The sequence below is a fragment of the Neofelis nebulosa genome, chromosome 14 (genome assembly GCF_028018385.1).
Source record: "Neofelis nebulosa isolate mNeoNeb1 chromosome 14, mNeoNeb1.pri, whole genome shotgun sequence".
Lineage (NCBI taxonomy): Eukaryota > Metazoa > Chordata > Mammalia > Carnivora > Felidae > Neofelis > Neofelis nebulosa.
In genome coordinates this window covers 22,951,717-22,979,661 of record NC_080795.1, presented here as the reverse complement: position 1 = coordinate 22,979,661, position 27,945 = coordinate 22,951,717, and the positions used below count along the sequence as shown (strand labels likewise).

At 38.1% G+C, this 27,945-nt stretch overlaps 1 protein-coding gene across 7 annotated transcripts; it reads left to right on the top strand.

The window, feature by feature from the left end:
- The first annotated feature begins 620 nt into the window (after positions 1-620).
- On the top strand, positions 621-27,945 carry C14H8orf89 (chromosome 14 C8orf89 homolog). 7 transcript variants are annotated; one of them, XR_009253741.1, is made up of 7 exons: positions 1,169-1,404; positions 17,138-17,301; positions 19,074-19,215; positions 22,783-22,838; positions 24,054-24,190; positions 25,180-25,215; positions 27,642-27,717. XR_009253741.1 is itself a non-coding variant. In XM_058699846.1 (6 exons), the coding sequence occupies exons 2-6, from the start codon at positions 17,178-17,180 to the stop codon at positions 27,788-27,790; spliced, it is 507 nt and encodes a 168-aa protein (XP_058555829.1). In that variant the 5' UTR covers positions 621-696; positions 17,138-17,177; the 3' UTR covers positions 27,791-27,945. The 7 variants fall into 7 exon arrangements, 6 of the variants coding, with proteins under 6 accessions (XP_058555829.1, XP_058555830.1, XP_058555832.1 ...); XM_058699846.1 differs by lacking the exons at positions 1,169-1,404; positions 24,054-24,190 and adding an exon at positions 621-696 and having other exon boundaries at positions 27,642-27,945; XM_058699847.1 differs by lacking the exons at positions 1,169-1,404; positions 24,054-24,190 and adding an exon at positions 681-696 and having other exon boundaries at positions 17,135-17,301; positions 27,642-27,945.

The following is a 27,945-nucleotide window of genomic DNA, read 5'->3' as shown; positions in this document are numbered from 1 at the left end:
ACAGTTGATCATGTATTGACTGCTAGTATACACTTAATCCACATAATCTTCCCTCAATTGTCTCCATTTTGCAATCACAAAACCGATTAATTGGGGGATGGGTCCCAGGCCTTGCCCTTTAAATTCTCCACGTGAGTTTTAATGTGCAGCCTATTCCATTAGGTAAGTATACCACTATCCCCATTTTTAAGATGAGGGGTTAACTTTCCCTCCCCCAGGATCACCCAAATAAGTGGTGTGGCTAGTATTAGGTTCCAGGTCTAATTTGAGTTTTCTTAACCAGAGGAGCTAAGGAAGGTGAGTAGGGAGCTTGATGAAAACAGAAAAGTGTATTTGGGAGCACCTTCAGTTTTGTCGAACCTGAAACCGTGTATTTTACTAGGGCTAAACTTGCAGCCCTATTTGGGGTCAAGAAATGGAGGCAGAGGGTTTAGAATATAATTTGGCAAAAGTATTGATGCTAAAATCCTACCGCGCAAGTCAAGGTGCTAGGCTTAACTGGGGAGAGGACACCTGACCTTTCACCAAAGAACTTAGACAAAGGAGACCTAGAACATGGAATGCGGGTTGCCATGGTGAGGGGACTGGGGGTGGGGGGTGGGGCGGGGATGACTGTCACTTAACCTAAGATTGGGCTGGGCAAGTATTGCTGGGCTGTTTGAAAGTTCCAGACTCATCAATACACCGGAGAGCCTGGTTAGTTTGAATCTTAAAAATGCAACCCAGGGAACTGCAGATCACCAACCTGGTCCAGCCGCCCACTACCCACCCTGTCGATGCATGGCACAACTTTTCGTGCCCCACTGACCTTGTGCCACCAGTGACTCCTATACACCCGGCCTTGTTTCAGCACCCTCCCTCCCACCCCTGCAGCTGTGACTGCAAAGGCCGTGGCACCGATAGTAGTTGTCGAGTGAGTCCTAGCGGCCTCCTAGCCGCCCAAGTGCTTTGCTGGTGCGGCACCCCAACTGTTGGTCCCTGCTACTGGGGCCGCGGCCGGTGACCTCGCGCGGGAGGCAGCCGGAAGCCCCTGGCGCCTGGCAACCGGCACGCATCGGGCGGGCGGGGCTGCAGCCACCGGAGCCGCAGGCCGGGCCGGGCGGGGCTGAGCGGCGGGCGTGCCGCGCTCCCGAGCGTCGCCGGGCTGTCGGCCGCCGAGCATGTTCGCCCCGAGAGCCGCGCCCCTGAGAGCGACGGGCCGCCCACCCCGCCCCGCCGCCACGGCCAGCCCCGCGCCCAGGCCGGGTTGAGCCAGGGGCTCGGGTCGGCTGGGGGCCGTCGCTGGCTCCCGCGCTGTCCGCTGCCCCCCTTGGCCCCGCCGCGGGAGCCTCAGACCTGGGCACCACCGCCGAGGTCCAGGCACGCGAAGAAGCCCCGCCCTTCCGCGGTGGATCTGCGGGGACAGTGAGTGCGGGAGATCTCCGGGGGAGCCCCGGCCGAGGGGCTCTGGGGGGCCAGAGGACCTTGCAGGGGCAGGGCTGAAGGGGAGGCGGGGGCCCAAGAGGTCAGCTGGTCAGGCCCCTTCCTGGGCAGGGGAAACTAGCTCAGCGAGGCTCGTGGGTCACTCCAGGGATTCTCTTGACGCACTTGGAGGGGAGCTGGCGGGTATGCGGGAGCTGAAGGACCGGACCAAGGCTGCTGGGCGGGGTCGGGTGAAGCGGAGAGACGGGACGAAACCCGGGCACCGAGGACAGGCCTGCCAGATCTGTACGTGTCCACACTCCTCAAGCTCCGCACAGGCTGTAGCGTGGACATCCGTGCGTCAAGTGGACACGCCCTTACAGGGTGGCCCTCCAGCCCGCCCAGGATCTAAACTGAAGCGGGGCGAGGGAGAATGTGTTTACCCTCTGCCCTTGACTGCCACCGTACTTCCCTCACTTTCCCTCTTGCACCCCGCCCTGTGGAGCAGAGCTTGGGATGGTCAGCGTCTTAGCTCTGGCCCCGTTTTCACCGCCGATTTTGCTTTGTGCCATTTCTGATTTACCTGGAGTTTGTTGTTGGTTACTTTTTTCGTGGGTTAAAAATACTAGGAAAAAATTGTGCAGTGTAGAGAGTCTGTTCTATTGTATGGGTCATTCTACTCTACAACCTTTTTGGGGTCATTAAACATGAAAACGGAAGCCTCTGTCCAAAGAAATGCAATTTGGCCACCATTTTCAGGGTATTGTCCTCTGCGAAGCACAAGAATTCCTGCCCTGCTTTGACTTTTTATCTGCATTGCTAATGGTGAATTTAAATCGCCCTTTCCGGCGGCATTTCTTCAAACATACTCCTGACATTTCTTTTTTTAAGTTCTTACATTTTTGAAATTACATTATAATACATTAGTAGTTGTCATTCAAACAGAAGTATATAGCCTTAGAGATGAAAGCCCTCTTTACCTTTTCCTTCTTTCTTTCTAAGACTTCTTAGAATTATTTTAGTGTTTATCTTTCTACTCTTTTTGCATCTGTTTTTTCTATCATCATTGGAATCATATCTTTTGAGAAGTTGTCCTTTTCACTTAACATGTGGCAGATACCTTTCCTCTCAGTTTATTTAGGTCTGCATTGATGTGGTAGAGGTGATCCGTATGTAATTTATTGTATTGTAATTTACGTAACCATTCCTCATTAAGATTGGTTCCAATCCTTCCTTGTTACAAATAATGCAACGGTGAACATTCCCATACATGGGAACAGTTCTATAAAATGAATTCCTTGAAGCAGAATTGCTGGGTCAGATGTGTGTATGTAAAAAATTTTTGGTAGCATCTTGCCTTACAAAAACTCTTTACTAATTTATATTTCCATCAACAGACCGTGTTGAGAAAAATCTGTGTTCATTATTATTTAAAAAAAAATTAAAAACATAGTTTCCACTTGTTGAATGTTTATCACATGTCCAGCACTGTGCTGAAAACTTTACATGCATTTTGAAATTCTCACTAACCCTATGAGAATCTGAGGCACTGTTATTTTCTTCATGACCCTATAGTTATGCAGCCATTGAAGGGCAGAATCAAGATTAGCATCCAGACTCATTTTACTCCAATTAAATAAAATGTGTTCTTTGTTGGGTATGAATTCCTGGTCAGTAATTGACCGGAGAATTGTGTTTCATCGGGTTATTTGAAGATTAAATGAGATCGTGCTTTTGGTGCTACAGTGTTATTAGCAGCTCTTTCCGCTCCCAACTCCTATAGAATTGGACACGGTGCAGTGCTTTCGATGATTCTCGTTTCTCTGTATTGTCTGCCTCTCCAATCACCTCTCAGCCTTTTCTTTCTCTTCCTCATTTGTGTACATTTTAAGGAAATCTGGCTTTCTTCTCCCTCTCAAGTCTTCTTTGGCAACTTTAATCCAGTCTCTGGCCTTAATTCTTACTAGGTGAACAGATAACTCTTAAAATTTCTTCTCCCAACCAAAGCTACAGTCCTCAATTCCTACAATTTAGATCCAGTTTCCATAGCTCAACCTGGATGTCCCGCACTCCTTTTATCTAAAACTGAGCTCTCTGTTGCTCTCCACCCCCAGACTAGCGATTTCTCTTTGCATGTAATTCATAATTCTCTTAGTCACCCAAGTTCACAGTCTCAGTCATCTTTGACTCTTTTGTCTTTGCTGAACCTCCTAAACTCAATCAACTTGTGTTCTCACTGTTGCTACTCTAATGTAAGCCCTCTGGCCTCTTTTTAGTATAGTAACCTCTTAACTTAGATCCAGTCTCTGCCAGATCAATCTTCCTAAAGCTTAGCTGTGAATTTGCCGCACCTCTGTTAAAAACCCCACCAGTGCCTTCCTGTTGCTCAAAGAAGGAAGTGCAAACCACACTGGCTGGCATTCAGATTCGTCTGTGATCTCCCCAATCTGCCATTTCTTTATCTCTCACAGCACCCCTATCTGAACCCCCTCTGTTCTCCAGGGCATCTTTCACATCTATATCTTTTCCTGGAATGCCCATACCAAATTTCTGCCTGTCTAAGTTCTATCTGAATGTCATTTTCTAGCTTTTCCAAGTCTTTTTGGAACTTCTATGTGAAAATAATATCTGCCTTCTTTTAATCCTCCTGATGTGAGATAGCTATCTCCCCTCAGGCTGTAATGTCACACTTTGCCTTCTCTTACAGTTGTATGAGTGGCTACTGTTTTTCCTTTTGGATTGGAACTTCTGTGAAGGCAGGATCTCTATTTAGTTCATCTTCGTACTTGTCATGCACATGGCATATTGATTCGCACATAGTGCATGCTTAGTATATTTGAATAAGTGAGCTAATATCGTCACACTTGGGCAGGTATTACTCTGTTGCTAGATATGATGACAAACAGACCTCAACGTTTTAGTGACTTAACATGCAAAAGTTTATTCTTGCTCACCTAGCAATTCCAAGGCAGGTATTCCTGGTCAGCAGGCAGCTTTCTTCCAATTGGTTGCAGGACCCAGACTCTACCATTTATTAACACTTCCCTATTATGTCACTGCAGTCAGCAGAAGGGAAGGGAGAAAGTACGGAGAAAGCGGACCTGCTTCTTAAAAGCTTCTTGCAGAGAGTATTACACATTACACTCACTCAAGTTCTGATCACAGGGAGGTAGCCATTTCTCAGAAACAACTCTATTCTCTGGAGGAGCAAGAGTTTCAGTAGACATGCCACCTTCTGTGTCACAATTTCTACTTAGGAAAACCCATGGGACTGCGCTTGACCATCCCTCGCTCAAAACAAAAGCAAGGCTCCCACTTTCCCAATCTGGTTAGGTTAGCAAATGCTCTCTGTTGTACCACAGAAATGAAACACAGCTTTATCATCAGGATTTATCATCATGGGGGCGCCTGGGTAGCTCAGTCGGTTGAGTGTCTGACTCTTGATCTCAGCTCAGGTCATGATCTCACAGTTCGGGATTTCAAGCCCTGCGTGGGGCTCGGTGCTGACAGAACAGAGCCTGCTTGGGATTCTCTCTCTCCCTCTTTCTCTCTCTCTCTCTCTGCCCCTCCCGTGCACTCTCTTTCTCTCTCAAGATAAATAAATAAACTTAAAAAGAAATGTTTATCGTAATGAACCGTAGCTGCTTGTTTACTTTGCTCCCCCCAACATGCTATACGCTTTTGCGTCTTCATCATTTTCGTATTTTAGCTCCTAGAACAATGACTGGCATTGTGGATAAATAAACAAATCCACTGAATCCACAACTTGTCTTTATGTTCACTTGATAACTATTTTGCTTTAAACAAAGCTAAAAATAAAGATAATCTTACCATCTGCCCTTTGATGCTTGGGTTATTCTCAGCCTTTTTTCTTTTCTATTATAAAAAATGCAGGATTTGACATCCTTGAAGATAAATATTTGTATATATCAATGATCCCTCCTTTAGGATAAATACTTGGAAGTGGAGTAGCTGGGCCAAAAGTATGTAAGATTATAAGGACATATATGTTGCTAGATTGCTTTCTGGAAGTATTATACCCATACATACACCGAAACTTTATGAGACCACCTGTTTTCCTTGAGCCCCATCTTACATTGTCTACTATTAGAGAAAACTCCTTGCCATTTTGACGGGCAGAAGCCGTAGCTCATTATATTATTTTGCTTTTATTTGAGAACTAATGAACTTTTATTGACCATTTGTATTTTTTTGTTTTCTGAAATGAACTATCTGTTCTTTAGTAAATACATTTTCTATAGGTCATTTTCTTTTTCTCTTTTTTCTTTTTTTTTAAATTGAAAAAATATTTGGTTTTTATTTAAGAGACAGAGGGAGAGAGAGATGGTGCCTGAGTAGGGGAGGGGTAAAGAGAGACACAGAATCTGCAGCAGGCTCCAGGCTGCAAGCTGTCAGCACAGAGCCCGACGCAGGGCTCAAACTCACAAACTGCGAGATCATGACCTGAGCCGGTTGGTTCCAATTGGTGCCATCCACTTGAACTATGGCAGGAAAAGAGTTCGCTGTTAAACCCTGCCAAAGTTGGATGCTTAACCAACTGAGCCACCCAGACACCCCTTTTTTATTTTTAAGTATCTTTATATATAAAAGAAATCAAATTCATCAGTGTTTTTATGTCCTCATTTGAAAAGTTATGGGAACTTCTGAGCAGTGTGGCAGAATGAGCTGACAGGGAAGGGACTCCATTGTATTTCAGTATATTTCCAATGCTGGGTAAAATATAATAAGATAATTTATGGAAATGTAGCTGAGCTAGAGACCATGGGAAGGAAATCCCCAGGTGCCACAAATGAAGGAATGCTCACATAGGAAGCCACTGTTGAGCATCTGCCGAAAGCTGGAAGTCACAAAGGAGTACTGTTCCAGTTACTATGACTGCATCACAAATTTCTCCAAAACTTAGTCGTGGAAAACAACCATTTATTGTGCTCAGGGATTCTGTGGGTCAGGAATTCGGACAGTGCACAGCAGGGACAGCTTGGCTCTGCTTCATGATGTCTGGGGCCTCAGATGGAAGAATTGAAAGCTTGGGGCTAGAATCACCTGCAGGCTCATTCATTCCCATGTCTGATGGTTGATGCTGGCTGTGGACTGAGACCTTAGCTGTGCATGTCAGCTGCAACCTTATATGGTGGCTTCTTCTTGTCACCTGGCTTCCTCACAAAATGGTGGCTGGATTTCAAAGGTGAATATCCCAAGAGAGAGCCAGCGAAAGTTCTATGACCTTTTATGCCCTAGCCTTGGAAATCATGCAGAGTCACTTCTACTATACTTTATTGACTCACAAAGTTAGTTTCAGGGAGGGGGAACACAGACCTCACCTCTTGAAGGAGGAATGTCACTATCACATTGAAGGAAGAACATGTAGGAATAGACATGTTTTAGCGCATCCTTCTTTGAAAAATTCAACCTGGTACAGACACTGAGATGATAACTACAAAAATGCCCCCTCATTGGCCTGAGGAGGTTACAAGGAAGCTTGCCATCCATTTGAACTATGGCAGGAAAAGAGTTCACTGTTAAACCCTGCACATAGACTCTGCACAGCTTCATACCCACACAGCTCAAGTCTGGTGTCTGGTGTCACATTACCACATGCTTCAGAGACCACAGTCCAGGAAATTGACATATTAACTGGTCTGGCACCTCCAAAACCCAGGGCGAGACAGAGACTAATGGAAAACTCTGTATAGCAAAGTTCTCATAGCTCAGGGAATACTAGACTCCTATAAATAGCAATCTCTTTAAAGATGAGCTCACAAAGTTTACAAATTATATAAGGAAATAAGCCCCAAAGAAGGAGACTTGGCAGATGCAGGAAATGGGAGATGTAAACCACCAAACTGAATAGAACATCATGGGAAAATAGTTAAATTTGTAATATTCAAGGAGACGAAGGCATGGAAACCGTAAGGCAAGAACAGGACAGTATGAAGAAAAAGAGGAGAGAGGTCTAGGGTTACAGCTTTACCCTGAAAGGAAAAGAGGAAGAGAGGAAGAGGTGTTGAGTCAAGCTCTACCTCTCATACCCAGCCATTACTTGATTCTTGGCCTATGATAATAATCATGATAATTATGATAATAATAGCAGCCATCACATGTTTCTGCATATAAAGACACCTTTACTGCAGTCTGAACTGAAGGTTCGTTTTTGAGAAGTAAAGCAGCATACTAGGCATTTAGCTAGATGCTTTTTTAAAATTACCTTTAAACTTCACAATAACTCTGTAAGGTAGAGCTTATTAGTTCCCTAGGTAGGGAGACTGAGGCATGGAAAGTTTAATAAGAAAATAAATATTTTTCCCTATCCAGGAAGAGATGACAGGAATAGGGATTATATAGGTGGATGGGATGTATTGTAAGTAAGTTGCTGTCAGAAAAATGGCACCAATAGAATTGCTTCACTCAGGGTTGGCACACACCTTCAATTTGTAAAAAAACCAATTATCTGTGAAGTATAATAAAGCAAAGAACAATAAAAGAAGATAAGCCTATACATGTGTGTATTATACATATTTAATATATTTAGGTTCATTGCAGTTAATATTCTTATCCACGCTTATAATTCTCATTTTTGGTCGGTTGGGAACCTTTTTAGGTTGATGACTAATGATTATAATCTTCATTGATAGATTACTAGGTCTCTGGAATGGCAGTATGTTCTAGGCTCGTCTTGTACATTTCCTTCCACAGACCTGGAATCAGCTATTTCTTCAAGAGGCCCTGGTTGTCTGTGGCTTAAGAAAAAAATTGTTTTTAATTTAAATCCAAGTTAGTTAATATATAGTATAATAATAACTTCAGGAGTAGAATTTAGTGATTCATCACTTACATACAACACCCAGTGCTCATCCCAACAAGTGTCCTTCTTAGTGTCCATCACCCATTTAGCCCATCCCCCCACCCAACACCCTGCCAGCAACCGTTTGTTCTCTGTATTTAAGAGTCTCTTACAGTTTGTCTTCCTCTGTTTTTATATTGTTTTTGCTTTCCTTCCCGTATGTTCATCTGTTTTGTTTCTTAAATTCCACATATGAGTGAAATCATATATTTGTCTTTTCTGACTTATTTCCCTCAGCATGGTACACTCTAGTTCCATCCATATTGTTGCAAATGGCAAGATTTCATTCTTTTTGATCACCAGTAATATTCCATTGTATATATATAATAAATCTTCTTTATCTGTTCATCTGTCGATGGACATTTGGGCTCTTTTCCATGCTTTGGCTATTGTTGATAATCCTGCTATAAACATTGGGGTGCGTGTGCCCCTTCAAATCAGCGTTTTTGTATTTATGGGTTTTTTAAGTCACATTTTAATTATTAGGTTTAGTGGACAGAGATAGAAAACAGTTTTTTTGTCTTTTTTCTTTTTTAGATGAAAGTCTTATACTTCCAATTCGTAATTGGGACTTCAGAGTTTTTGCTTAATTTTATTGATGATAAGTCTGTATCTTTTTCTCCCACTCTAAAAATCCTGGTTCCCATCAGCACCAGTATAAATGTTCATTTACTCAACCAGCTATCTTGAACTATAAAGTAGATAGATACTATATATTGAGGGCATTGGAGCAGTAAGATAGAAGTGTATGGGGGTCCCTGATATCTTGGCACCAAAGCTTAGGTGTCTGCCCAGGCTTTTATCTGAGGAAAAATCTTTTGTTTAAGCACATATTTTGGATTTTCTATCATTTGAAGACTGAATAGTACAGGTAACTACTATGGGTTTCCAATTTTTAAAGGATTAGTGTATGGCAAATGCATTTAATACCAACATGTTACTGAACTTACTGTTGTCTTTGATACAGAAGACTTTTCAGAGTATTTTTCTCCCTCAAATGTTACCAAGAATGTCAACAGTTATTACTGTATTGTAGAATTGTGAAGATCTCAATTGTAGTATATTATCCTTTTTTTGATAATTTTTTTGATTTTTGATTTTTAGAAACTGGTTTTGAGGGAGTGAATAAATTTTTATGTCTACTTAATAGAATTTTAAAAGTTGTCTCCAACACATATTTTATATAGGCTATGATGTAGTGTTATGTATTGAATTTTGTCCCCCACCCCAAATTCATATGTCAAAGTCCTAACTCAACCTCCGAATGTGACCTTATTTGGAGATAGGATCTTTACAGAGGTGATCAAGTTAATATGAAGTCATTAGAGTGGGCCCTAACCTAGTATGACCAGTGCCCTTATAAAAAGGGGTAATTTGGACACAAGACATGTATAGTGGGAAGGTGACGTGAAGACAAAGGGAGAGGACAGCCTTCTACAAGCTGAGGAGAAAGGCCTGGGACAGATCTCTTACTCACAGCCCTTAGAGCAACCCAACCCTATCGACACTGATTTTGAACTTCCAGCCCCCGGAACTGTGAGACCCTAAATCTCTGTTGTTGAAGCCACCCAGTCTGTGGTACTTTGTTATGGAAGCACTGGCAAACTTATATGTATTCTTGGTTTTTTTGCACTGTTTCCTTATTCTGCCTGCTGTTGTTTAATAGAAACATTTTTTAAAAAATCTTTGATTGTAAAAGGCAGATATTTTTGATTCTCACTCCCCCATCTCCTCCAGGATAATGCTTCATTAGTTCTTTTCCTCTTTTGTATTTTCAGTCTCTCCTTTTTGATTGTCTTTATCCTTAGAGGACTATACTCATGCTCAAGAGTCTCTCACGTTTAAATACAGCTCTTTTGGCAGTATGTTGCTCTCTGATGAAATTGGTCATCACTTCCTTTTCTTTTCCTTTTTTATTTTATTTTATTTTTTAATGTTTTTTTAAATTTATTTTTGAGACAGAGAGAGACAGAGCATGAGCAGGGAAGGGGCAGGGAGAGAGGGAGACACAGAATCCAAAGCAGGCTCCAGGCTCTGAGCTGTCAGCAGAGAGCCCGACGCGGGGCTCGAACTCATGGACTGTGAGATCATGCCCTGAACTGAAGTCGGACGCCCAACTGACTGAGCCACCCAGGCGCCCCTCCTTTTTTTATTTTTAAAGTTCATTCATTCATTCATTCATTCATTCTTGAGAGAGAGAGAGAGACCACAGGAGGGGCAGAGAGGGAGAAGGAGAGAGAATCCCAAGCAGGCTCCACACTGCCAGTGCGTAGCCTGACATGGGGCTTGAACTCATGAACTGTGACATCATGACCTGAGCCAAAGTCAAGAGTCAAACACTTAACCAACTGAGCCACCCAGGCATCCCACCACTTCCTTTTTCTTAAAACTCTCTTTGCCTTTGGTTTTTATTGGCACCCCTTACTTGCTTCTTCTCTTTTGCCAGTCCTTTTTGGTCTTCTCTATGGTCAACAGATTCTTCTTCTGTCTTTCAAATATTAGTTGCCTTGGACTTGCTCTTATTCTTCATAACTCTTCACTTGTACACTCCACTCACCCTGGACAGCTTGATCTGTTCTCAAGGCTCTACCTGTGCTGATGCCTACCAAACTGAATGTCTTGGCTAACCTCACTCCCACCTCTGGATATCCCCTGCTGTGAATGTCACACAGGCACCTCAAACTCATTTTATGCACAAGTGAATTTCTCTTCTCACTCACACTGGTTCCTCACCCCATCTTCCTAACTTTGTGAATAGTACCAGTCATATAGAGTCCCCAGGTCCTCTGGATGTCACCTCATTCACCTCTACCCAGCTTGGCTTTCAGTCTGCTGTTTCTTTGGTTTAGGCCTTCACTACTAATGGGTTTTGAATGACTAGATTTAGGAGAAAAGAGAGGTTGTTGCTGTTGCCTACCAGCTTTCTACTTTGTGCCATCGAAGGATGGCAATGTCATGTACTATGTTAGGGAATACTGAGGGAAACAGATTTTGATGGGGTTAACATATTTTGAGGGAAAATATCTAAGAAGTAGTCATTTATATGTGCCTATTGCTCAGAAGAGAGGCCTGAAGATACAGATTTAGGATTCTTTGAAGAATGTCAAGGAAGACATTGTCACTCTGGCCATACTTAACTGCTTGCATTCCTTGTATAGAGCACTCTTTTTGATACCCCTGTGTCATCACCCAGCAGTGACACTCTAGAGTGCCCTGACCCACTCCCCCTGACCTGGATTTGGCTTAAGACTTAGCTTAAGGGTCATCTCCTCAAAGCCTTTCCTGAGAATTAACTACTCCCTTTGTGTTTCCACAGCACCCCTTATGCGCCTTTTAACTTGAGATTTACTTTTTACCCAACACCAATATATTTTCTTTCCCACTCAAAACTTTTTGATGGATTTTCAGTGCACCTAGAATAAAATTCAAACTCTTTATGATGTATAAAGCCACAAAATATCTGATACCTGCTCTCTCTCCAGCCTTATCTTATTCCCCTCTTTGTTGTAAGCCATATATGTAATTTAAAATTTTCTAGAAGCCACATTACAAAGGTAAAAAGAGACAGGTGAAATTAATTTAAATAATCTATTTTACTTGATTCAACATATCCATATATTATCAACATAAAATCAAAATAAAAATGATTAATGAGATGGTTTACATTCTTTTTTTTTCCATTCAAAGTCTTTGAAATCTGCTGTGTATTTCACACTTCCAGTACACCTCACTTCTGACTAGCCACATTTCAAGCGCTCAATAGCCACATATGGCTAGTGGCTACTCTATTGGACAGCATAGAAATTGATCTTTTTCTCCTTTAGAACATGCCAACCTTATTCTGGCTTTGGGCTCTTTGCACTCACTGTTCTCTTTGCGGAGAATTCTCTCCCTCCTTATGTTTTCTCTGAATATCTCTGCTTCTGGTCCGTTTGGATCTCTGCTCAAGACCACCTCATCTATACGGTCTTCCTTAGCTACCCAGTCCAAAGTACTTCCTTCCCCTTGGCACATTGCCATGATGAACTATATAGTCAATCCTTAATATTCATGGATTCTGTATTTGCTAATTCACCTACTCGTTAAAATTTATTTGTAATTCGGAAATCAGTAGTTGTGGTGCATTCCCAGTCACTTGCGGACATGTGCAGAGTTGTAAAAAATTTGGGTTGCCTGACATACACTTTGCCACTGAGGTCGAACAAGATCATAGTCCGCCTTCTTGTTACAGTGTTCATACTGTAAGGAAATGTCCTTTTCACTATCTATTTAGTGCCATGTGTTTTTACATGTTTGTGCTTTTTTTGGTGATTTTGCTAGAAGTGTAGTGCTGAAGTTCTGTCTGGTGTTCCTAAGCACAAGAAGATGATGCTGTGTCTTATGGAGAAAATACATGTGTTAGATAAGCTTCCTTCAGGCATGAGTTATACTGCTGTTGGCCATGGGTCTGATGTTAATGACTCAACAATATATATTAAATAAGGTATATCTTTAAACAGAAACACACTACAAAGAAGAAGTATTGGTCAGTTGATAAAAATGTTGTGACCAGAGGCTCACAGGAATCTAATTTCATATTTCCTCTAGGAGCAGTGGTTCTATATCTGCTACTTTAGCGTTTATGGCAACTTTATAGGACATAACTATTGTGAATAATAAGAATCACCTATACTTTAGTTGTATTTTATCTAAAATAAACTTTATTAATTTCTTTGCTCATTTAATGTCTGTCTCCCCTTACTAAGCTTCAGAACAGAGACCTTATCTGGTGCCTGACATAGGATTGTCATAAATGAATGAATAGATGAATAAATAATGAATAATGAACAAACATTTAATTAACATGTCCTTCTAGTTCTAAGCTAGGTGATAAAAAGATAATCTTAATTTAAAGAAAATATTTGGAATATTTTTCATACAAAAAAAAATGTTTAAACACAACCATGTTTTGGGGTGCCTTGAAAATATAGTAATTGTTTTGTAGCTGTTTTAAACAGTTAGTTTATCTCAATCCTGAGTCTCCTTACCATTAATTTGCAAAAGCATTTGTTTTGAGTGAGTTTTTATGGTCTGCCCTAGAACCTAATTAAAAAATCTCTTTCTCTGTGAGGTTTTTCTATCAGCCCTTTTTATTTTTTAATTTTTTTAAAAGTTTATTTATTTTGAGAGAGAGAGAAAGAACATGTACACAAGCAGGGGAGGGGCGGAGAGAGAGGGAGAGAATCCCAAGCAGGCTCCTTGCCGGCAGACACAGGGCTCAAACCCACGAACTGTGAGATTATGACCTGAGCCAAAATCAAGAGTTGGATGCTCAACCAACTGAACCACTCAGGTGCCCCACTCCTTTTTATTTTTTAAGACTTATAAAGTAACCTTAATTTTTCTTCCTCCACTATAGTTAGTTATGTTTTGAGGAAACATCAGATCAAAAATGTGTGTGTGTGTGTGTGTGTGTGTGTGTGTGTGTGTGTGTTTCCCAGCACATTCCTTAAGTTGTACATTCTTGCACCTGTGGGCTTTTTTACTCCTTTTAATTATGGAAAATTTCAAACATAGACAAAAAACTGTAGAGATAATAGTATGATGAACCCTCTTGTATTCATTGTGTAAACCTTTTTAAAAATACTCCATGTTAAGAAAGTTTTCTCTTAACCTGGTTTGAAAAATACCCCAAGAGGCATTTAATTGTTAGTCTCTGGTTGTTTCTTCTGTCCTGATAGAGAGGTTACTAAAAAGAGAAGGAGGGTCTGCCTTGGGGCTGAAAGAAAACTCTCTGGTCATTTTCACCTTTGCAAGTAAAAGGAGAAAGAAGGACTTAGAATAGAGTATGGATTGTGATTCTAAGAGTCTTTTAAGACTTTGAAAATTGTAATTTACTCCATATTTGTCATTTAAAAAAATTTTTTTTGATTAAAATTTTAGTTAACATACAGTGCAATATTGCTTTCAGGAGTAGAATTCAGTGATTTATTACTTACATATATTTTTTAACATTTTAATTTTTTTGTGGTAACATGAGATTTACCCTCTTAACATATTTTTAAGTGTAAAATACAGTATTGTTGTCTATAGGTACAATGTTGAACAGCAGATCTCTAGAATTTACTCATCTTGCATAATCGAAACTTTATACCCACTAATTAGCAGCTCCCCATTTTCTCCTCCCCCCAACCCCTGGAAACTACCATTCTGTGCTTCTATGAGTTTTGACTATTTTAGATACCTCATATAAGTGGAATCTTACAGTATTTGTCTTTCTATGACTGGCTTATTTCACTCAGCAGAATGTCCTCCAGGTTCATCATGTTGTTACATATTTCAAGATTTTGTTCTTTTTCTGTGGCCGATTAATATCTCATTGTGTATATATATATATATATATACCACATTTTCTTTATTCATTCGGGTGTTGATGGATTTTTAGACTGTTTTCACATCTTGGCCATTGTAAAGAGTGCCAACAGTGAGTATGGGCGTGCCGGTATCTCTTCGATATTCTGATTTCAGTTATTTTGGGTTAATACCCAGAAGTGGGATTGCTGGATCCTAGGGTAGTTCTACTTTTACTTTTTGGGGAACCTCCATACTCTTTTCCATAGTGGCTGCACCATTTTGCATTTCCACCAATAGTGGACAACAGTCCCAATTTCTCTACATCCGCATCAATACCTGTCTTTAAGAAAATTTTTTTAGGGCGCCTGGGTGGCTCATTCGGTAAAGTGTCTGACTCTTGACTTCAGCTCAGGTCATGACCTCGAGGGTCATGGGATCAAGCCCCACATCAGGCTCTGTGCTGACACTGTGGAGCCTGCTTGGGGTTCTCTCCCTTTCTCTGTTCCCCTCCCCTGCTAGCACTCACTCTCTCTCTCTCTCTCTTAAAATAAATAAACATTAAACAATTTTTTTCTAGTAGCCATCATAATAGGTGTTAGTTGGTATCTCACTGTGCTTTTGATTTGCATTGCCCTGATGGTTAATGACATTGAGCATCTTTTCATATACCTTTTGGCCATTTGTATGTCTTCTTTGAAGAAATGTCTATTCAAGTCCAAGCCTTTTTAACCAAGGTTATTAGTTTTGTTTTGTTTTGTTTTGCTTTGGAGTTATATATTTTGGATATTAGCCCCTTATCAGATATATGATTTGCAAATATTTTCTTCCTAATGTTTTTCTCCAGAGGTTTCCTTTTCACTCTGTTGATTGTTTCCTTTGCTATGCAGAAGCTTTTTAGTTTTATGTAGGTCCCACTTATCTATTTTTTGCTTTTATTTCCTGGGTCTTTGGTGTTATATCCATAAAATCCTTGCAAGATCAATGTCATGAAGATTTTCCCCTATGTTTTCTTATAGGAGTTTTACAGTTTTAGGTCTTAGGTTTAAGTCTTTAATCCATTTTGAGTTGATTTTTGTACATGGTGTAAGGTAAGGGTTCAGTTTCATTCTTTTGCATGTGGATGTCTAGTTTTTCCAATGACATTTGTTGAAGATACTGCCTTTTCCTTATTGTGTACCCCTTGGTATCCTTGTCAAAGATCAGCTGACTGTATACATGTCGATTTACTTCTGGATTCTATTCTTCCCGTGGTCTGTTTTTTCTAACAGTACCATATTGTTTTAATTACTTTAGCTTTGTGATATAGTTTGCAATTAGGAAGTTTGATGCCTCCAGCTTGATCTTCTTTCCAAGATTGTTTTGGCTATCTAGGGTCCTTTGTGAAGCCATATGAATTTTTGACTTGTTTTACTATTTATGTAAAAAATGCATTGGGATTTCAATTGCATTGAATCTGTTGATCATTCTGGGTAGTATGGTTATTTGGACAAAATTAAGTTCCAGTTTGTAAACATGGGGGATGTCTTTCCATTTGTTTTTGTCTTTAATTTTTCATCAGTGTTTTTCAGTGTATAAGTTGTTCTCTCCTTGGTTAAGTTTATTCCTAAGTATTTTTTTCTTTCTGATGCTATTGTAAATTTGGTTGTTTTCCTAATTTCCGTTTTCAGATAGTTTATTGTCAGTGTATAAAAGTGCAAGTGATTTTTGTTTATTGATGTTGTATCCTGCAACTTTGTTGAATTCCTTTATTTGTTCTATCATTTTTTGGTGGAGTCTTTAGGGTTCCTGTCATCTGTATATAGGGATGGTTTTACTTCTTTTCCAGTCTAGATTCCTTTTTTTCCCTGATTACTCTGGCTATTACTTATAGTTGAATAGAAGCGGTAAGAGTGGTCATCCTTGCCTTATTCCTTACCTTAGAGGAAAAGCTCTTGATTCTTCACCATTGATTGTGACATTAATTGTGGACTTTTCATGTATAGCCTTTATAATGTTGAGCTAATTTCTCTCTATTACTAGTTTGTTGAGATTTTATCATGAAAGAGTGTGGAATTTTATCAAATGCTTTTTCTGCATCTATTGAGATGATCATGTGATTTTTTTTTTATCCTTTATTCTATTAAAGTGGTATATCACATTAATTTTGGGGTATTGAACCATCCTTGCATCCCAGAGATAAGTACCACTTGGTTATTGTGTATAATGGTAATATATTTGAGAGAGTCCTAAGCATTTTATTGTCTTGTACACAATAACTTGCCATTGGACTTCAGTTTTTTTTATATTGCTAAATATCTGTGACCTAGGATTTGAAAGAATTCATTAAAATGTTTTAAAGGACTCCTACATCTGTTTTAGCTACATTATTAAAGGCCTCTTACTTTAAAATCCCAAGAATATGTATTTACATGTTATAAGTGAACTTTTCATGTAAGTCTATGTTAGTATTTACTCTGCATGATGGAAAACAAATTAGAAAGAGTATTTATCTCTGCAATACTTTTTTTTTTTTTTGTATTTTGTGTCCTGTATCTGAAGCAGCATCTCACTTTCATCAACACTGCTGAAAGAAGAAGAAACAATGCCAGTGTTATCCCCTGAAATCAAATTTGATACTTCTAATGTCACCAGAAATTCCCTTGACTGTTTTCTGTTTGAGAGTAGTTGGAGGAAAGCAGTTTTGGAAACACAAAAAATGAAGAAAGGTAACTTGTTTTTTTACAATTATTTTGCTGAAGAAAATATAGCAATAGTGCCTTCAATTTACACATGTATTTTTTTTAAGCAGTCGAGAGACATAATTTTTGTAACATTTATGTCAGGATAATATCCTGAGCTTATGGAAAATAAAAATGGAAGCAAATTAGAATTAATTTACTTAATGTAATTCTGTAATCATGATGGAAGCAAATTTTGAAGAACTACTTCTCTTGATATCAGTGCAGTAATATCTCCATTGAGTCATTCTACTTTTCCTAAATTGTGTTTGTTTTTAAGCACCTCAAGTTGGTTTTTATGTTTTAAGAAACCCAAATCTTTGATAGCACCTTTTTGTATTAGTAATTCTAACCAAAACTTTGGTTTTTGTTTGAGTTATATGGAAAGTATCTTATATTCTATAGATGCTCGATAAAGACTGATTTGAGGACTTTTGATATGTGTATGAATGTATTAATAGCTTAATTTTAATTTATATTTCAAGTTATATTATCTTATTTATCCTGAATTCTGTCTTCAGCTTTATAAGTAGAGATGTATTTCTTCAAAATCACAAAATTCAAACTCCCCAACCCATTTCATCACTCCTGGTTTTGAATGTGTTGCTCTATTTCTTCAACGTTTTCACTAGATTCCCATTAAAGATACTTTAGTTTATCTGCCCTTTTATACCCAAATCTAATTGCTGAAAAGAAAATTTGTATGTTTTTTGATCAGGAGAAGCAATTTTTTTTTTTCCAAATGAGAAAATATCAAACGTTGCAAAATAGCATTTGGAACATTTAATATAACTCCAGTCCCATTAGATACTATTTTTATTCCTGTGCTAGACTTACTTAGTAGGGAAAGCTTAAGGGGCATCTGGGTGGCTCATCAGTTAAGTGTCCGGCTCCTGATTTTAGCTCAGGTTATGATCTCAGGGTCAAGGGATCAAGCCCCGCATCAGGGTCTGCATTGAGCGTGCAGCCTGCTTGGGACTCTCTTTCCCGCTCTCTCTGCCCCTCCCCCCCCCCCCAGCTTAAAACAAGAAAAGAGAGAGGGGAAGTTTAAAAACCAATTCTCAACATTTAATTTAAAGATCACCCGAACCTTTAATTTCTTAATCTGTTTTTTTTTCCATTCATTGCCTTCATTTTGAAATTGTGTTTTGTTTTGTTTTAATAATTTGACAGTGTCTCTGTCCAATTTTATGTGAGGTCAATAGGAGAAGCAATCTTGATGCTTCAGTGTTAGTGTTCCTAGATTTGGTATGAAATTTTGCAGAGAGAAAATTAAAATCAATGCCTGAAGTAAAATTCATTTATCTGTCATTGCTAGCTCAATAATCATGTATTTATACCTCTTACTTTACATAAAAGCAGGAAGGTAGAAAGACTTAAAATAGCAGGTAATATAAGAGTCTTAAAAGTGCTTTTAAACTCTATTTCAACATAAATGTCTCTAATATTCTGGAAATTATAATTATATAAAATAATGAGGCAGGGGACAGTGACGACTGGGAGATCCATGAAGCTGTCCTTTTTCCTTATTCTACTTCTTAATCAGCCCCTCAATCATCTCTTCCCTACAGTCCCTATAGTAGGAGTTAAAAGATATTCTCTTGGGAAAGACACTAGATAAATTACAGTAGCTTTATTTTTCTCTGCTTAATGACTGATTTAGTATATTGTATTATGTGTTTTAGTATGTCACAAAAGAAGACATTTCATGAAGAAATATAGTTGATTATGATACTATTTTTAATTTGAATACACCACAGCATTTGGTCTAGAAGAGCTCAAAGAATGTGTCAAAATGCCATATTTACCAGGACTGCAAAGGTGCCAAAAAAGTGTAAGTTCAAGTCCACTGGAAGTTCATCCAAGACTGCTGCATACTGATACCGAGATGCCTCCAGTCAGGTACACCATTTCTACTCAATTCTCTTTCATTTGACATTTATTTGTAGTAACAGCTAAATGTAGAGGTTTCCTGGCTAGTGAATTTAATTCTTTCTTGCCCACTAATATTTTTTTTCATAAAAGACTTCATTTTTTAAATCTAAGGTAGCAGTTTTACTCAGTTTGCCAAGTAGGCACTTTTCTCAGTTTTCAAGTGACATTGCCTGAAAGGATTTAAGGAAATCCTTTTGAAAGTATTTGTTGCCCTAGAATAGATTGCCTATGAGAATATTGGGATTTTTCACAATGAAAATAAATGAACTCTTTGCAATATTTTGTTTCTAGTTTGACTGATGTAGTGTGAGGGGAGATTCTAAATGAGATGTCAGCCTAATGAAAACCCTGCACTGACTACCAGAATGGAGTTTGTTAGCCAGAAAAGTCCCACCCACTTTGAATATTGGCGTTTAAAAACATTATCATAATTGCCTTCCTTTTTATAAATCAGACTGACTGACATACCATTAAAAGAAAACCCCTTTCTCCAAAGGAATCTATAGTAAGACAGTCTCGTACTCTATTTTGTTGCTGCTTTGGTTTATTTATTTATTCATCAGGTATTTATTGCACATCTAGTACTTGTTCACTCTGCCAGCCTGAAAAAGACGAAGCATTTATAGTCGTCTGTGTTGTTACTCTCTTTAGGGGAAAATTTATGTTTTCATATTCTCTTCCTGCTATAGTGTGCTTTAAAGTCAGCTAGTTATACGTAGCACACAAATATCGAAGTCTTAGAATATATTTCTTGAGCTTTCCACTAGTGTTACTGTTCTTGCTAATTACTCTTGAAATAAATTTTGGTCATATAAATGGAGAACTACAATATGCTAAAAGTGAAAAGTTGTGCATTATTTATGAAATTATGAAAACAAATAAGAACTTTGAAGAAAATTTGGAAAAAGAAAAACAATGCTTTGATAATATACCTATCCTCACATATCCATTTTTATTATCGGGTGTTGGTTCTCTTTTCTTCCTCATTTTCATGGACTTTTATTTTAGCTGTGATTTTAGTGTACTTACAATTTTTTACTCTGCCTTTTTAACTTATTATCACATATATTCACTTTTTCAGGTCAGTGCATAATCTTCAGACAGTCCTTACTGGCTACATTATATCCCACTGATAGATCCATGGTTTATTTAACCATTTCCTATCATTGTACTTACAAGTTGCTTTGACTTTTTGGTTTCCTAAGTAATATCACAATGAACAACAGCATACATGAAGCCTTTCCCGTCATTTTTAATATTATCTGAGGGCGGGTTTCCAAGCTATAAAAATATTAAAAGCAAAATTACTCTTTCTTCCATGAGTCAATGATGCAATAAGGCAGATTGAGGGATAGTGGAAGAGAAAGAGTAAGCTGCTAGTGGAGTAGATGATGGGAAAAGAGGAGGAATGGCAGGGATAGAAAGGAGCGAGGCTTTTGGAAACATGAGTAAAATACCTGCTTAAGGACAGTGAGTTTCCATCTTTACTGACACACCTGTGTCCCTAACATTCACCTCACTCTTGTCATTTTCATCGGGAGCCCCAGGGCCCTTTGAGGAGGGTGTAGGACTGCCTCTGGCAATGGACTTTTCTTGGTACAGACCAGTCTTGTTACCCTTCTTCCAATGCATATGATCCATCTTTAAGAAACTGGAAGCCCCGAAAGCACTCCTTGTATTAGCCCAATTACCTCTTAATTTTAAGTCTTCATTTTACTTCCTACTGTTTTCACTCTATTTCAGCTTTTTTTTCTTCCCATTTGCGATTTAGCTGTCTGTGCAATGACTCCTCACCATTTTACATGGACTCAAGTGTGAATTTACGTAGTCAGTGAGAGATCATTTCAATATATTAAATTCATGCTATGACAAGTATCCTTCATATACGAAGTACAAGAATGGTGGCTTCGTGCCGTCATGTTTATGAAGTGCTTGGCAAACGTAAATGTTAGTTCTCTTCACTGTCTTTGAAACAAGTGTCTTTAGGGGCACCTGGGTGGCGTAGTCGGTTAAGCGTCCGACTTCAGCCAGGTCACGATCTCGCGGTCCGTGAGTTCGAGCCCCGCGTCAGGCTCTGGGCTGATGGCTGGGAGCCTGGAGCCTGTTTCCGATTCTGTGTCTCCCTCTCTCTCTGCCCCTCCCCTGTTCATGCTCTGTCTCTCTCTGTCCCAAAAATAAAAATAAAAATAAAAAGAAACAAGTGTCTTTATTTTAGCCCTTCTGGTGACAACCTGTCGAGTTGCCTGCAAGTATTTTATTCTCCTCTGCATATTGCACAGTGTCCTGTGAGGGAACAGCCGTGGCAAAGCAGGAAAGTAACTCATTTTTCTTTGTCTTGTGTACAACCCCTTAACACCTTGTTTCCCTCCATATGAATATTTGTGAACATTTGTTTTTAAAATGTGGATAAAAGTTTGTGTTTTCAAATTTCTTTAATTATAATCATACATTTTCAGTGACTTTCAAGGCACATTCTGGTAATATAACTGATAGCGGTAATCCTAGAGGTAAAGGGCATCTAAAAGTTCTGGCTGACTTCTAAAGTTTAATATAGTTACAGGAAGTTTGCAGTTCACATGGATTATCTCCCCCACAGCAGATTCAATCATGACACACTTCCTCTAATAACCCACTTGTTATGCAGGTCTGTTCCAGTAGGAACAAAAGTTAATTAAGATAAAATTCAGATTTTATGGTGATTAATAGGTAAAATGTGCACAAATAAGTGATAGTTGATGTTTGGCATATCTAGATACTCTCTTAATCTAATCTTGACTACCTTCCTCTTAGCATTCCCTGAATCATGATTAGATAAAGTTTAGATAAAAATAAGATAAATAGGGGAGCCTGGCTGGCTCAGTTGGTTAAGCATCCGACCCTTAGTTTCAGCTCAGTTCATGATCTCATAGCTTTGTGGGTTCAAGCCCCGCCTGGGGATCCACACTGAGTGTGGAGTCTGCTTGGGATCCTCTCTCTCCCTCTCTGCCCCTCCCCAACTTGCGCTGTCTCTATTTCTCTCAAAATAAACAAATAATTAATAAACTTAAAAAAATAAGATAAATACGGGAAAAGTCAGATATAACACTTACCTACTGGTAAAATTTATTAACAAAAACGGACGGATTGAGTTGGTTTGTATCTGCTTCTGATTGGATTAGTTACAGTAGAATGAATTCGCCTTCTTTAATGTTTATTCATTTTCCATGTGATGTCTTTCACCAAGTGAGACAACTTCTTATCTCTTACTATGTATTTTAAATTAGTGTACTCTGGGACGTCTGGGTGGCTCAGTCGGTTAGTGTAAGGGTCCAACTTTGACTGAAGTCATGAGTTCAAGCCCCACATCTGATTGTTTGTTGTCAGCACAGGACCTGCTTCCTATCCTCTGTCTCCCTCCCTCTCTCCCCCTCCCTGTTTGTGCATGCTCGCTCTCTCTCTCTCTCTCTCAAAAATAAGTAAACATTAAAATTTTTTTAAAAAATTAGTGTACTGTGGATTTATATAAACTTATTTTATGAAAATATATAATTTTAGGACAAGGAAGACTAAGGAGACATGCACTGTAGTACCAATTCAGGAGAAACCAAAGGGTAAGTTGGCTCATTTTTTTTCTCCTACTACATGTAATAGGTTGTCTAATGTTTATATTTTTAACTTCCTTTCTTTCCACTGATTTAATTGCTTTGTTCTGTTAATGCTTCTTTTAAGCTTTGTCTATTTTGTAAACTTAGTGGATGCTATGTCCCATGTGCACATACCTTTATTATCTCAGGACCCTGGGATAGGCTCTCACCATCTCTCATGTGGGCCATGGCATAGCCTGCATAGCATTTGAGTTTCTGACTTTTGAAATTTTTCAAAGCTGTGGCAATGTGATGCTGAGACACTGAGTGTAGTTCCCCAGGAAGGAACTTGATGATGCCACTCTCACTGTTAAGGGTGCATGTTGCCTCCAAAATGGCTTGCTGCAAAGCAAACACTGAATGCTATTTCTGTTTTTACCTTTTTAAAATAAAAGTGAAAATCTTTATTGGACTTCTTTCAGTTAGCAAAAACAGGTACTAATGTCAGTGTTTCATAAAAGTGAAGTGGCTTAGTATGAACTTTTGAAAGGCTGGGGAATACCTGTATTATATAGCTGTAAAAAAGGAAATCCTATTTGTTGTGACAAAATGGTTAAATCCAGAGGGCATCATGCTTAGTGAAATAAGCCAGACAGAAAAAGACAAATGTTGCATGGAACTTTTTTCTTACTGGAATCAATCGCTTATATGTGGAATCTCAAGGGGGGAAAAAAAAGCTCAAGTATATGGAATAAAATGGTGGTTACCAGGGTTTGGGGCTGGGGCAAATGGGGAGATGTTGATACAAAATTACAGCTCTGAGATGAATAAGTTCTGGGGATCTAATGTATAGCCTAGTAACTGTAGTTAATAATACTGTAATGTAGACTGAAATCTGCTAAGGTAGTAGATCTCAAGTGTTCTCATCTCCTTCCAGAAAAGGTAACTATGAGAGGTGATGGATGTGTTAATTAACTTAATTGTGGTAATCATGTAACAATGTATATGTATATCAAGTCATCATGTTTTATACCTTAAATATATACAATTTCTATTTGTCAAATATACTGCATTAAAGTTGGGGAAAAAGTGGAAAACAACATCATAGGATTAGTAAGATGAAAGGTCATTAGAAAATACCCAGTTAAAGTGAAGGGAGAAAAAACATAATACTGAACAGAGTGTGCAAGTCATTATGTGACAAGGTAAACCTGCTTTACATGTGTGTAATTCTAATTCCAGAATAAGAGGAGAGAGAGTAGGACAGAAACACTATTTACATACTGACTGATAAGTTCCCAAATTGATGAAAAATACAAAGGCACAGATACAAGAAGTTCTATGAATCCTCAGCAGGATAGAAACAAAGAAAACCACAGGTAGGCACATCATAAGAAAAAGACTGAATTAAAACAAAACAAAACAAAACAAAAAACCCAAAAGAGAAAAAACAAATGTTACTTTCAAAGGAGCAATGGTAAGACACACAACTGACTTTTTAAATGTAGACAATGGAAGCAAGAAGACAGTGGAATGGCATTTTCAAGTGGTAAAAGAGAGTAACTGCCAAACTTGAATTGTATTCAATTCAGTGAAAATATTTTTAAAAGTAAAAGTGAAACAAATACATTTTCATTCAGATAGAAGTTGAAAGAATTTCTTTTCTGCAGAGCTTCACTAAAAAATATTAATGGAGTAATGATACAAAATGAAAGTACAACTTGGGAAAGAATGAAAAGTGGTAGCGGTAGTGTTACGAAGTTTAAAAATATATGTAGAAATAATATACTTGACAATAGTAGCACAGAGGTAGGAGGGGCATGTGTGGAATTAAAATATTGTAAGATACTTGCATTATCTGGAAAATGGTGAAATAACAAACTTAAAGTAGATTGTAATATATCAAAGAGACGTGATAATCTGGTAACCACTAAAAGAACAATAAAATAATACAAGTAACAAGCTAATAATAGGAAGGGGAAATATGATAAATAACAAGAAAATACTTGATCATTTCAAAAGAGGACAAGAAAGGAGGAAAAAAGGAACATAAAACACAGGACAAATAGAAAACAACTAGTGAGATTGAAGATTTAAAGTTAAACATAACAACAATTACATTAGATATAAGCAGACTAAATATTTCAATGAAAGAACAAAGTATCAGACTGAGAAAAATAACTATATGTTGCTTACAAGAGGCATACCTTAAATTTAAGGGCAAGAAGGATCAAAAGTGCAAGGATGGAAAAATATAAGCCATGCAAACACTAATAAAAAGAATTGTGTAGGTACAATAATATCAAACAAAATAGACTGCAAGGCAAGAATTATTATTTTAATACTGATCCAATCATTTTAATTTTAGGATTTATAAGGCATTCTAATTCTTTAATCAATTTTGGTAAGTTATATTTTCTAAAATTTTTTGCATTGTATAGAATTTTTCAGATACATTGGCACAAATTTAGTTTTTATTCTATCTGTACTATCTATCTCTTTTTTTAAGATTTTATTTTTATTTATTTTTATTTTTATTATTTTTTTAAGATTTTATTTATAAGTAATCTCTGCATCCAATATGGGGCTCACAACTACAATCCTGAGATCAAGAGTCACATGCTTTACCTGTTCCTCTTTTTTTTTTCTTAATGTTTATTTATTTTTGAGAGAGATAGTGCAAGACACAGCACGAGCCAGGGAGGGGCATAGAGAGAGGGAGACACAGAATGTGAAACAAGCTCCAGGCTCTGAGCTGTCAGCACAGAGCCTGATGCAGACCTCAAACTCACAAACCAGGAGATCATGATTTGAGCCAAAGTCAAATGCTTAACCGACTGAGCCACCCAGGCATCCCCAACCTTTTCCTCTTTTTTAATGTTATTTCTTTGTGCCTTCTGCATTTTTTTGATTGCTCTTATGAGACTTTTCTCTTTTATTAGTCTCTTCAATCAAGAACTTATCTAAAAACTCTTTCTTATTGTAAATTTGTTTTCTACTTCATTGATTTCTTCTCTTTCCTGTGTTAGCTTTTGTCTTCCATGTTCTTTGGGTTTATTATTCTCCTAATGTATATCTTATATCTAGCTTATTAATTTTCAAGCCTTCTTTTCTGACATAGAGATTTTGGGTTTAAACCTCTGCATGTATAACTTCTGTTGCATTGCACAAGTTTTGTAATATTTTATTATTTAGTTACAGATATTTTAATGTTTATTTTGATTTCTTTTTTGACTGATGAATAATCTAGAATGTATGTATAAATTTCTAAGTATTTGAGAATTTAAAATTTATCTTATTATTGACAACTTTCAAATTAACTGCAATTTTGAAATTTTTTGACATTTGCTTATGGTCTAGAATATAGTGCATTTGTAGCCAGAGGTTTTTCTTTTAATGCTTATTTATTTTGAGAAAGAGATAGAGAGCAAGGGGAGGGGCAGAGAGACAGGGAGACAGAGAATCCCAAGCAGACTCTGTGCTGTCAATGCAGAGCTGGACGTGGGGCTTGAACTCACAAACTGTGAGATCATGACCTGAGCCGGAATCAAGAGTTGGAGGCTTAACTGACTGAGCCACCCAGGCACTCCACCAGAGTGTTTTTCTAAGTGTCAGGTTCATTGTACTGCTAAGAACGGTATCCTGATCATATTCTTCCCCTCTATCTCTTTGTCTCTCTCTGAACTTTCTACTTATGTTATACACTCAAATAACAAAACAAACCAAAAATAACAACCGTACTGGAGAACTGTAGATAGTTTTTCTGATACGTGACCATTTGAAATTAAATAGTAATATTTTAAAACAGTTTGAATCTTATATTTTCAAAGTTTTATATATTTTGTAATAGAAGTATTTATACATAGTTACATATTTAGAGCAATAGGTAGTATTTGCATAGGAAGTTTGATTTTGATGAATCTGGGTTCAAATCCTTTGCCCTTGGGCAAATTTTTTAGCCCTGGTAAATCTTTTTATATCTGTGGTCCAAGATACTACTAGTTACCTATTTTATAGTGTTGCATGGATGAAATAAATGTAAAGTACTTGGCCCAGAGAGATCATTCAATATATGTTATCTATTACTATTATTACTACCACTCTATAATAGAAGCTTGAGTAATGCTGTTCAGTTAGTGAATGATTATTTTACTTTACAATTTTACTATTTTACTAAACTTAGCATTTATGAGAAACAGCATATTTGGAGAAAATAACTTGATGAGCATATAAGTTATGAAACAAGTTAATTATTTATGGAGATTGTGCCTTTTGCTTTGGAATAAATTCCACAGCCATCCCATGTTTTAAGAAATACATAGTCAGGGAGTGCCTGGGTGACTCAGTCAGTTAAGCGCCCGACTCTTGATTTTGGCTCAGGTCATGATCTCATGGTCATGGGATCAAGCCCCATGTTGGGTTCTGTGCTGACAGCGCAGAGCCTATTTGGGATTTTCCCTCTGCCCCCCCTCTCTCTGCCTCTTTCCTGCTTGTACACATGCATGCATGCTCTCTCTCTCAAAATAAATAAACATTAAAAAAAAAGAAGTGCAGACTCAGATTTAGTTTTATATGATTAAATACAAACATATAGGTTGTTTTAGTTAAATATTTTTTGAGATGATGTAATATCACACTCACTTTAGAAGGTAAACACTTTCTATTTCTAATTCAAAGAATGTGATATATCAAAAACTAGTAGTGTTTAATGGTCATTTGAAAAAGAGTTTGTTTATTTATTTATTTATTTATTTAGAGAAAGAGATAGTTTAGAGCATAGCATTCCATGCACTAACTTAACTTTAACAGCTGATTTCTTTTTCTTTACAGGTTCTGGTTTCAGCGATCCTCTTGCTGGAGCACCATCTCAATTCTTACAGAGACTTTCCAAAATGGCCATATTGGAGTATGATACCATTCGTCAGGAAACTACTAGAAGATCAAAAAAGGGCAAGAAACGAGACCTGCGAGACTGCTGATAAATATCACGTGGTATGAGGCTTTCTTCACTGATATGTAGGGTTTATATATTTTTCCCTCCTTTTTCTTTTTTTGATCTGTGATATGATGTGCAATGATTTACATAAAAATGGAAATGTAAATAGGAAATAAATATTTTATGTAATATACAGAA